General features: G+C 33.8%; 1 protein-coding gene across 2 annotated transcripts in view; it reads right to left on the minus strand.

Annotated features, from left to right (window-relative positions):
* Positions 1-2,784: 2,784 nt before the first annotated feature.
* EYS (eyes shut homolog (Drosophila)) overlaps positions 2,785-14,600 on the minus strand; it is a 2,062,375-nt gene continuing 2,050,559 nt past the window's right edge. The window contains exons 42-43 of one of the 2 annotated variants that reach the window (XM_011945635.1): positions 9,154-9,315; positions 2,785-4,434 (exon numbers count right to left, since the gene is read on the minus strand). In XM_011945635.1, the coding sequence (XP_011801025.1) occupies positions 3,233-4,434; positions 9,154-9,315 (1,364 nt within the window). In that variant the 3' untranslated portion in view covers positions 2,785-3,232. Of the gene's footprint in view, positions 4,435-9,153; positions 9,318-14,600 lie in introns of both variants that reach the window. The other variant, XM_011945634.1, reaches the window with a different exon arrangement.

The raw sequence follows: 14,600 nt of genomic DNA on the forward strand, positions 1-14,600 counted from the left end.
TAACACTGGTCAGGCTGCAACTTACTAATGACTACAAAGAACTGTATACATAATCAGGTTTATTTCTGTCTCTTAAAGCAAATTGCAAATGAAATTGGTTACTGCTTTTAAAAAGGTGCCAAACACCCTAATTCTTTGATTTCTGTTTCACAAAGAATTATAATAGTTAATATGTAGAACAAGAAAGTAGTTGAGTTGAAAACAAATATTAGATCAGTAGCTAGAAGTCCTTTGAAAGCTTGAGTTCATCCTGTCAAGTTTCATCTTATAGATAGATGCAGAGCAGAGTCATTGAGGGAAATAGCCTAAGCACTTAAAGAAAGGGCAATGAATCCAATATAACTCCAAATACCCCCAAAATGCTTTTTCTATGAAATAATTGTGTGTATGTCCATGTGTGTATATATATGTATATGTTAGCCCAAGCTGTCTTTTAAAAACACTTACTTTAAGATAATTTTGTCCTCAAAGTAATTTTTTTTTTTCAGGAACTTATTCTTTAAAAGGAGACTTAAAAGGTAAATATTACTGCACCTTATTTTTTAAAAATGTTCCGTTTACATTCAACACTTTGAGAAACCTCGTGACATTTATAGTAAAATTATCTTAAAGGTCTTTCTGTAGCAGTCATTTTTATTTCATACTGGAAAAGCATTTCACATAGGAGATCATCAACACCATCATCACCAGGGTAGCAAAATTGGAAGCAGGAATAGTGTTAATTTGTTACATGAAGTTTGCAGGGTTTTAAGGTGAAAAATATATTTTCAAGTCATTTTGATTTATGGGAGAATAGGCAGCAGTTTTCAGTTCCTAAATATTGTGTGCCTCTTCTGCAAGCAGTTTTCTGCATTTGGAATTCAATGATGAGCAAAATGGGAAAGTTTCAATTTTGTGGAGATTACAGGTAGAAGACAAGTTATAAAATCTGAATGTAAAATTGCAACTGTGAAAAGCTTTAAGACAGCAATTCTCAAACTTTTGGTTTCAAGATCCCTTACACTCTCAGAAATTGAAAATGCCAAAGCTTTTGTTTATATGGCTTACATCATTAGCATACTAAGAAAGTCAAGTGATAAACATTAAAAATATTTATTAATGATCTCATCTGTTAATATAACATTTATATAAATGTTAGCTTCCAAACTAGTAAGAAGAGTGTCATTGTCTTCATTTTTGCATATTTCCAATTTCTGACTTAGGGCTGGATTCTCTTACGTGCTCTGCATTCAGTGTTTTCTAGTATGTCATTTTATTTGAAATATATGAAGAAAATCTGTTAATATGTTCATTCGTTTTTGGGAAAGGGAGGACTCCGGATTCCTTGAAAATATCTCAGGGGTTCTTGGACCATACTTTGGGAAGTGCTATTTTAAAGAAAAGGCACACTTTATTATGAGAGAACAAGTGACCGAATATGATGGGAGTGTGGTTCAGGCAGTATCTTTGAAGACTTTGTAAGCTTTTATGAAACAGCCTTCTTGGTTTATACATGACGTGCATTTTCTGAAAGGTTAGATTTGATTACCAGCTGCCAAAAGGAATTTCTTTAGAGCATTTATCCTTATGATGTAAGTATCTCCAAAGTTAAATGCAGTGATGTGGATCAATACCAGTTTAGGTAACAGTTTTTCAGCAAAATTTGATGGAGTTGTCTTGAGTGGTTTCTGTTAAAAAACAAACCTTTGAATCAATGTGTAAACATTCTGCAATTCTACCTTATATTCTACCCTCACACTTCCTAGTGTTAATACGAACTGTATGTTTGGAAACGTTTGTGCCCTGTCAAATGGTGTCGACATTCTTAACTCTGGTCCTAGGTCCTTTTAGGAATGTCTTTAGCCTTTTGATTGGAATGAATGGAGTGGCTAAAATAAGACAAAAATCTGTAATATTTTTTGAATGATAAATTACTACCTAGTTACTTTGTATAGATTGGAATCTGCACAGAAGTTAAATGTGTATTCATCAGCTCTCATTTTTTGTAAATTCTTTTCTCGAATTACTTGATGATTAATTACATAGTTTTCTTTTTTAACATTACATGCTGTTTATTATTAAGATTTTTTTTTCTCCAGATGACCTATTCTTCCTGGTAGTTCACCAAGTCAGTCATCTGTTGCTGGTTGTCAAGTGGCAAAATTGTCACAGATATCAAACTCAGAAAATGTCAGGTAACAACAGCAATAACTGCTTTCCAATCTGCAGTGGTGGACCGGGAGTGGGAAGTGAAAATTCTGTTCACAATTGTATAACTGTTTTGGGAAAAATAATACTTTTTCAAGTTATACTATCAACAGTACTAAATTGTTAGGACAGTAATTTTCCATGGCATTGTTTAGAACCTATTTTATGCCCAATTTTGAGATCTATAGACTTGAAAGCAGTTAAACACAAATTAAGGTTAATTTTTTAATTTGATCAGTTAATATGAGTACATAGTTTTAAAAAGTCAAATAGTTCTACAAAGTTTATAAATAAAATGCAACAGGCCTCTGCACTACTCTTCTCTCCAGAGGCAACCATTTTTAATTCTTTTAGATATTTAGGATGTTTGCCTTCATGTTTGTGATATGCATATGCTATTTTTTAATTTGCACATACTGTAATATCTATTAATGTCTTACTATAAAAGATAAGGATTTAGCTCTTACCAGCCTGTTGTTCTTTCCTCTCACCGTCTCTTTCTACATTCATGCAATAATTTTTGGTTTAAATCTATGTTCAAGTTTTACATCGTTAAATCATACAAATGTAGCTAAGCCATGTAATACAATATGGTTGCATTGCTTTGTATAAATTTTATTTTTCCTTTGATTAATAACTTGACTTTTTCCTATTTGTACCTATCCCTAATTCATTCCCAACATTTTAAAATTCAGTTTACACATTGATTTTTAAAATTGTGTTTACACATTCATTTTAAAATTTAAGCATTAGGGATAGATAAGAAGTGAATAAGCAAAGTGAATAAGCACATTCCGTGAATAAGCATTGAATGAACTAATGGAGTTAAAACATGAGTCAAAATATATACAGATAAATTAGATGTAGGAAAAACAATCAGAACCTTCAGTGACATTTTACAATCCTACCAAAAAGATGTGTTAGCATTTAGACTATTTCAGGTAATAGTAAACAGTTGATTCCCCGTGAGCAATGTACCAAAGAAATAACTATCAAAATAACTGCATTTATGTATAGTGTGTACTTAAATCTCTAGTGTTAAGTTTTATGTAACTTCATTTTGTTCATCTCCATCATAAACATTGTATCCTTCTAATTTAATTAGTTCAATTTTTTTTGGATCCTGAAAAAATACAACATCTTTAATTTTGCCAACAAAATTGGTTTTAAAAATCTCTTGAGTAACGATATTTACCTTTCGACCATATTCAAAACCCCCTAGATAACAAATGCCTTCATAATTTAGAGCAACAAAGTTTTTATGTGGATCAATATCCTCGGAAAGAATTAGACTGTTATTTACATAGGCCTTGATAAGAGTCTGATTTTGAATTACAATTACATGGTGCCATTTATTACAACAGAATGTGCCATTGTTATAGCTCATAGGCACAGAGATTCTTTCTCCTAAGTTAACTGCTATTTTCAAGGTCTGATTATGGAGACCAATTGCCAGAAAATCATTTTCTTCATTTTGAGCTATTCCCATCCATACAATTAGACCTTCTGTTTTAGTGGTACTGAAATTTAAGGATATAGTAGTGAACTGGAGGTTTCTCATTCTGTAATTTGGATCAATGTATTTAATGTAAGAATTGCCCATAAATTTTGCAGTTGAAAATGAAGTTTTGTTTTCACAATACCTTCCCACCCAACCCAAAGTACACAGACAACTGTAAGAAAATGATTGATCAGGTATACATAAAGACTGGTGGAGGCAAAGATTATTCAAACAGTACACAGACTGGTTACATGTATTTCCAGCCCAATCTGGCAAACATCTGCAAGAAAAAGTTGTGCCATTTACTGTACATTCACCTCCGTTTCTGCATGTATTGTACCCACAGGCTGTCCCATCACAGTCACCTACATTTGAACCACCTTTTGCTCCGAATTCAGTTAGTTGTAATTCTTGATTATTTATGATAACTTGTCGGATACAGCCGTGAAAACCTACAGGTTCATTTTCTATTGCCGTGGGATTTACAAGATTTAAAGAAGATACTCCTCCAATATAGAAGTCTGTATTTGTGTCCAGATAACTCATTTTAGTGGAGGCTTTTTCTGTTACATTTATCCCATCTAGATCCAGGTAACCTTCTGCACCAACTCTTCCTGCTTTTATTATGTGCCAAGTACTTCCGTTTATAGTTACTTTTTGGAGAGTTTCTAGAATGATAGTTCTGTCACCAAGGTTGTAGCGAAGTTGAACGGAACCATTTACTAGAGAGATGCATAAAAAATCACCTGCAACAAAGCAAACAGTAAGTTTGATTAGCAACAGTAAAAGTTTCCATTGAAAACTTTTTCTCTTTCTTACGAAGTTGGGTAAGTTTTGGTTATGGGGAAAAAAGTAACAGATCTTGAGCACAATTGTGTTAGTTTTACTTCCACTCACAGAACAAAATGCATATATCCTGTATTTCATTTTGTTCAGCAATTGGCTACATAAATTTTCCGTAGTTGTGGACAGTTCTCATTGAATGAATGTATTGTGGTAGTAAATTAAAGTGAGGTTTTTCTTCAAATGAAAGCCTGATCCTTATGATACCGTTTAATGGCATTCACTATTTTCAGGTTAGGTACCTATAAATTCTCTGCACATTCCTGGCTCCTTTCCTCTCTCTCCAACCTTACCTGGAATGTTCTCTTTCCCCATCCTCACACTCTTTACTCCAACAACATTGACCTTGTCAAAGATTTCATTTGCCTGTTTTCTAGGAGCATTCTGCCGCCCTATTCCATCTCAACTAGATAACTCCTACCCATCCTTCAGGTTTCAGATCAAGTGTCAACTTCCTCAGAGAAATTTTCCTTGATTTCCCAGAGTTGGTCAGGCATTTTTTTTTTTCTGTCAGTGCTTTAATATCACTAGGTTTCCCTCCATTACAGTATATCTCATTTCACAATTATGTAGTTGTGTGAAGAAATTGGAACAAATACCATCCAGCATCTGAAGTTGCAATGAGGCATTCAGAAGAAAATTAAAGGCAATTCTACAAGCTTGGAAAAAGAATGTTCTTCAATGTTAAGACTGCTTCAAGAGGATAGCAGAATGACTTATTAATAATGAACCATGCAGAGGGCTCCATGAAACATTTTCTTCTCCCTCTGAAATTTCCCAACCTTTCTCTTTTCTCATACAGGGATATTCGGCATTATGCTACACTACTTCCTCCAGAGTGCCACATTTCCACGCCTCCCTCCTGCAAATGGTGTTCTTTCCTTCTTTTCTCCATTGTGGTCTATACCTAGCCATTCTAAAGTGGTTGGAGTACTTGGCAGCTCTATAGTTCTTCACCTATCAAACTATGGTTCTGTTGCTTTATTTTCCTCCTAGGGAATTTTTAGTGAGTACACTATGTCATTACATATGTGGTTATTTGATTAACAGCTGCTTTATCCACTAGCTTGTAAGCTTTATGAGAACAGGCTCTGTGTTAGGTTTGGTCCAACAGTTTATTCGCAGCACCCAAAACGGTATCTGGCACATAAATAGATGCTAAATAATTATTGAACGAAGAAATATGTTTGTAGGGTTGTGGGTTGAGATGACTCAGGACATTTCTGAAATAATGGTTTTAGCTTGAAAGCAAAAACTTTTTTCCTATAATGACATGAAAATTGTTTTAAAAAATTCATAAAAAGGAAGAAACTCAGTTTATTTGCATAATTTCTAACATGTACAGCATTTTTAGCTATAAGGAAAGAGAAGCAGCATTATAAACTTTCAGATCAGTAAAGAAAAATATACAATGGGTTATACCACAAAAAACTAGAACAAGTAAACATAATTGATATTAAGTTCAAAAAATTTATAGCAACCTAAATATACTTTATGGCCTGCAAGTGAACACAAACCAGTTATCTTTCTCAAGATTATGGAGGAAGCTTTTCTTGCTCTTTGTGTTGTAGAGTGTTCCTGTAGTAAACAATTTCATAGTGAAGAGCTACGTTAGAATAAAAAATATATAAGAAATGATTAGGAAAGCTGAAGCTGTGATCTATATTATCATTGGTCATGTTGCCAACCAGAAGAAAGAGCAAGGCTAGCTTCTGTGAAGAAAGGGTTATTTTAACTCAGCTAGTATGTTCTTATGAAAAACTGACAAAAAGTTTTCTTTCTGTGGCTATGGAAGCTAAAAGCTGTATTAGCTTAAAAAATCATAGACTTTTAAATTTCATTGCATTAGGATATGATTCTCTAGTTATGGGTCATAAGTACAGATTGGCATTATTATTATTTTGAGACGGACTCCTGCTCTGTCCCCCAAGCTGGAGTGCAATGATGCAGTCTCGGTTCACTACAACCTCTACCTCCCGGGCTCCCTCAGTCTCCCGAGTAGCTGGGACTGCAGGCGCTGGCCATCACGCCTGGCTAATTTTTGTATTTTGGGTAGAGACGAGGTTTTGCCTTGTTGGCCAGGCTGGTCTTGACCTCCTGACTTCAGGTGATCTGCCCACCTCATCCTCCCAAAGTGGTGGGTTTACAGGCATAAGCCACTGCACCCGGCCTCGGATTGGCATTAGAGTAAGAACATGTAATGAACAGTCCTTACAAGAAACAGCTCAAATAGGATAAAGATCATAAATGAATTCACTTTGGCTATTTAATGCCCACTCAACCATGACTGAGTCTCCTCCCGCCTTTGTTCTGCTGTTGTTTCTACCTCATTGTCTGCTATCCCACCGTGCTTTATCATAGATCAGAGAAATCTTATAGGACCTAATATTTGTGAAGAGACTACAATCAGCGTTATCAGGGGAATTGTATATACGTTCTTTTCTCTAGAAAAGGAAAGCAATGGTAATTTAAACTTACTTAAAATATAGCTTAATTATTTGAATATATTTTAACTTCACATTGCAATGACTAGGCCTTTTTATACAAATTGGGAGGATTATAACTATGTCAGATGAATTCAGGCTTTGATTAATGTGTGCTTAACAAAATATTGATAATTTTTATATGTCAAAAATCTTTTAAAGGTGTTAAATTTTTAGCAGAAATAGACGAAAAGGGACCGGAGTCTTATTTCTTTAAAATATCTTTCAAAAATCAGAGATCTAAAATCATCTAGTGTAATGTTCAATTTATTTTTTTTTAATTTTACACTACTTGAGAGTACTCAAATTATTAACCTCTAAAGAGATACAGAAACCATGTTAATTTAGAATTTGGTTTTCAATATGTGAAAACCACATTGGCTTCTTATATTTAAATTTTTGGATTTTAACTTTGTGTAAGTGTTTGGTTAGTTTTTACTAATAGGTCCTCTTAGCAGAGGATCAACTATGAAGATTTGGTTAATGTTTACATCAGGCACAGCTCTTAGAGAAGGTACAAAGTACAGGACTGTCAGCTCTATTTTCTGCAGCCTTAAATGAGAGGCTTCAAATAAACTTATTACATCACTTGATTACTAAAAGATAAGTTTATGCTTTTCATCTGATAATTGTTTTTGGTTAATCTAGGTTTAAGCATGTAGAATTTATATTTTTAATATTTTAAAATTTTCATGATTTTCTTATATAAGTGTCAAACGCAGCATCAATTGTGTGAAACTAATGAATCTCTGTAAGTAGTGTCTGATGGCATAAAAAGGAAACTCTTGATTGTCTTGAACTACATGCATTGAATAACAGATGTAAGAAGATGTGCTCTTACCCTCCTATGTATTAGTGTGTATGAGCTTTATATTTCATATACATAAACACAAATATGTATCTGTTGTACTGATTATAAAACTATAGTACATTATTCCCAGCCAGTCACAATCCTGAATATACCTTGATTTTCTGCCCTTTTACATAGGTCCCACTTACGTTAATTTTGAGTTTTATTAGCAATATAACTGAAGTTGATTGTCTTTTAATGTCTCTTGATTTATAAATAGAAAATTTCTCTTTGTGTGTGGTTCTCCTATTTGACATTTTCACAGGGAGATTTAATCATGAATTTAAAACCAAATATCAAATCTCAGGAGAACAAATTTCTTCTGAGCTGTATTTTATAGCTCAATTGTACTTTTTCTCTTTGAAATTATTTTCAGGGTATCTCAGAAGTGCACTGAGATGGAACCACTTTAGTCGAATTCCCTGATATTCTTATCATTTAGAAGCCAATCAAGACACTTCTATAAGAACTACTTAGATTATGATAATTAAGAGCACCATTTTTGTTAATGATGTGAAACAAAATAAGCAATTGTAATTATTTCTCAATACCAAAATTGTTTCTCATTTTCTGAGAAGCAAGACCAAAAAAAGGCAGATGTAAGATTTTAAAAATACTTAGCAATGGAGATGTAACTATGTGTGCAAATGTCTGTCAGAATTTTGGAGAAATGTATGAAAATGGAAATCAAGGATAAAATAGTAAAATCTAAAAAATTATTTTTTAAAACACTAATTGGATACTTTATTTCATATTTTATGATAAATAAGTACCTTTTAAAATTCCAATATGTTTTTATAAGCATTTCAGAACACAAATCCTGCGTTTACTATTTGGATGACAGAACCACTTAAAGAGAATTTTTGGCACTATAAATGTGGTTGAATCTATATGAAATATATCAACCATGCCTTCCTTTTAAAAAATCTTTTATATGCATATTTTGTCTCCTTTGACACAGTACTATCATGCATGGCTTTAATGTCTTTTTTGAGGTATTGTTTTAAAGTTGAGCATATACTATATTTAGATTTTGCAAACTTTAATTCCAACAAATCTGTTGCTATTTTATTAGAATATTTAGGACCTCTAAATTCATACGCATACACTTGCAATAGTGTATACAACATACGCATACAATTGACAATAGAACATAAAAGCATCAAATGTTTACATATTTAAAGACTAGGTGACACAAACACTATCATACATTTTTTAATAGACTATTAGGAATTCATTAGGGTTTTTTTCTTTTTTCATTCTGCAAACAAACAGCCTGCCAATCTTACCTGATTGGTCTTTTAAGTGTTGTGCAGCATAAAATAGGATACCATCTGCAGCGAGAGGCTGAAACTGCAATTGAATATGTGTCTTTTTTCGAACATGAAAGGAAGCAAAAGACATCCAGGATAACTCGCTGCTTCTGAAAGATGGATCACTTATGGATAAAGCTGGGGGGGAGGAGAGAAAGAGAACTCTGTGAGTTACCTGCTGGATTAAAAAACATTGCTCATAAATACAATAAACTACTTACGTAATTTTGTAATTTAAGGATTTATTGCCCAAGAGTTGCTTGTAGGTGAGTACATTGAACCTTGGTAAATTTGTGAGTCTGTTCTAATTCCACTAACTTTAGGCTTTTGTAACGAAGCCACTTACTGAAAAGCCTTCTATTGCTTCTGGTAACTATGCCTTTTTTGACTGATACTATGTGACACAAATCTTCTGCTCTAGATTGTATTATATAGAGGGATCAGATGCATAGCTGAAATTCTTGGAAATGTCTTACATTTATAATGCTTTCAGAAAGATAGTTCAAATGTTGGAAGATAGAGAACAACACTATATAAGTTATTCTTCAGCCTCTATATTTCTGATTCAAATATAGAGTATAATCAAGTCAGGATATATTTTAAGGCATAATATATTGATATTATTTTTTTGCTTCTGTGTATAACTGACCCAATGGGAATTAAGAGAGGGAGATGGAAAGTTCTACACATTCGGCCAGTTTTTATCCCTATGGAATCTATATGCCTTCTTCTTTTCTTAAAATGTTACGGTGCTTCTTAGAGTGCGCCCTGGTTCAGGAAATAGCTTAGCCATTAATCTAGTTATTTAGTTTTCTCCCTGCTCTTTGGACCAGGCGTATGCTAACGGCTCTTTTTACTTTAGATTGAATAATTGGTAGATGTTTATCCAAGAGGTGTTGGCGTTTGCTGTTTTATTTTTGTTTTTGTTTTTGTTTTTAACTGTACTCATTCATTTTGACTTATTGCGATTCAGAAGGGTAGAAGTTAGAATCACCTGATGGTGTTGCCAAGAATGCAAGGTGCTATACCTCATTCCTAGAGGGCCTGATTTATTAAAGCCAGGATGGGGGCCTGGCGCAATGGTTCACTCCTGTAATCCCAGCACTTTGGGAGGCTGAGGCTGGAGGATTGCTTGAGCTCAGGAGTTTGAGACTAGCCTGAGCAACATGGCGAAACCCTATCTCTCCAAAAAAAAAAAAAAAAGTTAGCTGGGCATGGTGGCGAATGCCTGTGGTCCCAGCTGCTGGGGAGGCTGAAGTGGAAGGATCAGTTGAACTTGGGAGGTGGGTGGAGGTTGCAGTGAGCTGAGATGGCACCACCGTACTCCAGCTTGGGCGACAGAGTTAGACTCTGTCTTAAAAAAAAAAAGCTGGGTTGGGATTCAGAAAGCACCCCCATTTTTAATAAACCCTCCTGGTGTTTCTGACATAGAGATTCCTTGGACCACATTTTCATAAAACCTGGTTAAAAATTTTAAGAACACAAGGGTGATTTAAAATGTGAGTGTCCTTTTGAAACTGTTTTGTAAATATTTTTAAATTAATACATGTTTATTATAAGACAATATAAAAGTGTGTAACATTTTTTAAGTGAAATTTCATTGTTCTTTCTCCTCTCTTAATCCCAGGAATTACTGTTAAGTTTATTGTACATGTAGCCAGACTTAAAAAAAATACACATACAATTAACATATGCATATATCTAATACTTGATTTATTTTAAATAAAACCACATTTTATATAAACTATGCATAAGTAATTGCTTTTTTTCCATCTATCTTTGTGGAACTGATATTAGCATATTTTGCCTATCACTCCTTTTAAATACATGGAAGGTATTTTTAAAAATACACTTTATTTTTTCAGAGCCACTTTAGGTTCACAGCAAAACTGAGTGGAAAGTATTAGGGTTCCCATATACCCCTTGCCTCAACACATGCGCAGTCTTCTCCACTGTCAGTATCGCCCACTAGAGTACATTTGTTCAATCGATGAATCTGTACTGACACATCATTATCACATAAGTTCATCATTTACATAGAATTCGCTCTTGATGTACATTCTATGGTTTTTGACAAATGCGTTGTGAAATTTATTTACCATTACAGTATCATACATAAAATCATACATCATTTTATTGCCTTAAAAATCCTCTTTGCTTGCCTTTTTGAACCTCCCTCCACCCTGGCAATCACTGATCTTTTTTTACTGACTTAATAGTTTTGCCTTTTCCAGAATATGATATAGTTGAAATCATATAGTATGAATACAAGTTTTAAGCTCCTTTGGACAAATACCAAGGAACACAATTGTTTGACCATATGGTAAGAGTATTTTTAGTTTTGTAGGAAACTGCCCAATTGTCTTCCAAAATTGTTGTACAATTTTGCATTACCAGTATTGAGAGTTCCTGTTTTTCCATATCCTTGCCGGCTTTGGGTGATAAGTGTTTGGGTTTTAGCTATTCTAAAAAGTATCTGGTGTTATCCAATTATTATAATTTGTAATTTCCTAATGACATACGATGTTGAGCATCTTCACATGCTTATTTACCATCTGGGTATCTTCTTTGGTGAGGTTTATGTTTAGATATTTTGCCCATTTAAAAAATTGAGTTAATTTTTGTGTGGAATTTTACAGATTCTTCGTTTGCTTTGGATAACAGTTCTCTATCAGATATATATTTTGCAAATATTTTCTGCCACTCTGTGGCTTGTATTCCCACTCTATTTCAAGTGTCTTTGGCAGATTAGTTTTTTAATTTTAATGAAATCTAATTTATCAGTTTTTTTCTTTCATGGATTCTGCCTTTGGTTGACATCTAGAAACTCATCATCAAACTCAAAGTCATCGAGATTTTCTCTTATATTTTCTTCTAGGAGTTTTATAGTTTTTTTATTTTACATTTAGTTCTTGGATCCATTTTGAGTTAAATTTTGTGAAAGATGTCATGTCTGTGTTTAGATTCTTTTTTTTCTTTTTGCATGTGGATGTCCATTTCTTCTAGCATCATTTGTCAAAAAGATTATCCTTACCCCATTTTCTTCTTCTTCCTCTTTTGTCAAAGATCAGTTGATTTTATTTTGTGGCATAATATTTCACAAAATGGATATAGGATGATTTCCTGAGCAGTTCCCTCATTGAAGGGTAACTAGGCTATTTTCAGTTGTATTCCATTTCTCCTGGTTTCCCACCCTATCTCTCTAGCTTCATATGCCCCTGTCTTATAAATTTTATAATTCCTCAGGGCTTTCCATAGCCCGTCTCTCTTCTCTTCTTTCCATTAGTGACCTCTCGTCTAATTCCGTGACTTTAAGAAATACCTGTACATATGATAACTCCTTCAAAATTTACGTCTCTCTAAACCTCTTCTCTTAGCTTCAGTTTTATATAATCATCTCTCTTATTGATTATTTGTTTTGACCATCTCAGTTATATCGAACTTAACATGTTTGAAGTTGTACTGCTGAAAGATACTCTTCCCTCAGCCTTCCTCAGGTCAGCAAATGGTCCCACCACCCATTCAAAGCCCCATATAGTAGCTTGGTAATCAATTTGATTGTGCTCTTTCCAAAATTTCCTTTACTTTTCCCAATATAATGCATTAATAGATTATAGCTGCATGATACATTTCTTATTTGCCCCATCTTTCCATTACCACTGCCACCATCCAAGTTGACGTCAGTATCAACTCTTGATTAGATCATTGCAATATACTCCTCATTGATCTTTTACTTTTTGTCTTAATCTCTTCACATCCATTTTATATATCTGCCAGAGAAACCTTTTGAAAACATCAATTAATTGCCCTCTTTAAGCCCTTCAGGAATTTTACTTAGAATAAAATGCAGATTCTTTACCATAACCTCTGAAGCTTTGCATGATTTGGCTTCCTGTTAAATTCCCAACATTATCCCACCTTCATGCACCATTGTGCATATGGTGCACTGCATAACCCCAAGGGGAAGTCGTCACATTGTAATTTATGTGGATAGTGTTCCCTGGAGATGTTCAATGAACAACCTACATGGAAATATGATGCTGCTGTCTGCACACTTTCCTCCTGTTCTTTAAATTTTAGATGCACTGGCTTTTACTACTGGATTTGTCATAGTTTGATTATCTTAGATTAACTGTACCACAGTTTACTTAACCACTGCCATGTTGCCATGTTTTGAGTTGCTTAAAATTATTTTGTTATCATCTGGGCATGGTGGCTCACGCCTGTAATCTCAGCACTTTGGGAGGGCAAGGTAGGTGGATCATGAGGTCAAGAGATCGAGACCAACCTGGCCAACATAATGAAATGCTGTCTCTACTAAAAATACAAAAAACTAGTTGGGCATGGTGGTGCACACCTGTAGCCCCAGCTACTTGGGAGGCTGAGGCAGGAGGATCACTTGAACTCAGGAGGCAGAGGTTGCAGTGAGTTGAGATTGCGCCACTGCACTCCAGCCTGGTGACAGAGCAAGACTCTGTTTCAAAAAAAAAAAAAAATTATTTTGTTATTACTAATACTGATAAAATAAACATACTTGATTATATCTCCTTGTAAACATGAGAGAAAGTGTCTCACGTGCAAACATGAGAAATGGAATCGTAGTGTGATGGTCTGTGTTCATTTTTAGAGTTAATAGATGCCACCAAACTACCCTCTAAAGTGTCCACATTAATTTATACTCCAACCAGCAGAAGACAACAGAATATCCTTATGTATATCCTCAGTCACACTTGAGATTATTAAAATTTTAATTTTTTAGCAATCATAATGATTTCATTTTATTTTAATTTGCATTTTGCTGATTACAAGTGAAGTTGAGTTTCTCATGTGAGTATTGGCCATTTGTGTTTTTCTGTGACTTTTTTGTTTATGTCGGTTGTATGTTTTTAAATTTGATTTGCAATTTTTAAAATGTCTTCTGAGTCCTAACCCTTTCTTATATCTATTGCAAGTATGTCTTCATATCTGTCATTTTTCTTTTGACTTTACTTATGGTATGCTATTCAAAATTTTTAATTTTGTATTTACCAATATTCTTGGTCTTTTACAATTTACTTGTTTTGTCTTATTTGAAAACATTACTCAACACATAGTTATATATAATCTATATTTTTTCCCTCAGAGATTCTAGTTCTGCATTCTATATTTTTTACCATAAGTTTGTATGTTTTTTAATGTATAGGCCTTTAACTTATGTGGCTCATATTATTGTGAATAGTTTGAGCTGGAAATCAAGCTTTATGTTATAAGCAGATAGCTAATTTTTTCAAGAATTAATAGTTTGTCCTCTTTGTTTATATTCGATATACACTTTTAACATCTTACAAGTAATTTTTTCTCTACCCTATTCCTCTTGAGGAAGAGTTTGTAGGAAATATTGAACAGAATGAAGAATGCAGATAAAAAACACCTATAAGGCTAGG

This window comes from Colobus angolensis, unplaced genomic scaffold (assembly GCF_000951035.1).
Source record: "Colobus angolensis palliatus isolate OR3802 unplaced genomic scaffold, Cang.pa_1.0 Scaffold241, whole genome shotgun sequence".
Taxonomy (NCBI): Eukaryota; Metazoa; Chordata; class Mammalia; order Primates; family Cercopithecidae; genus Colobus; species Colobus angolensis.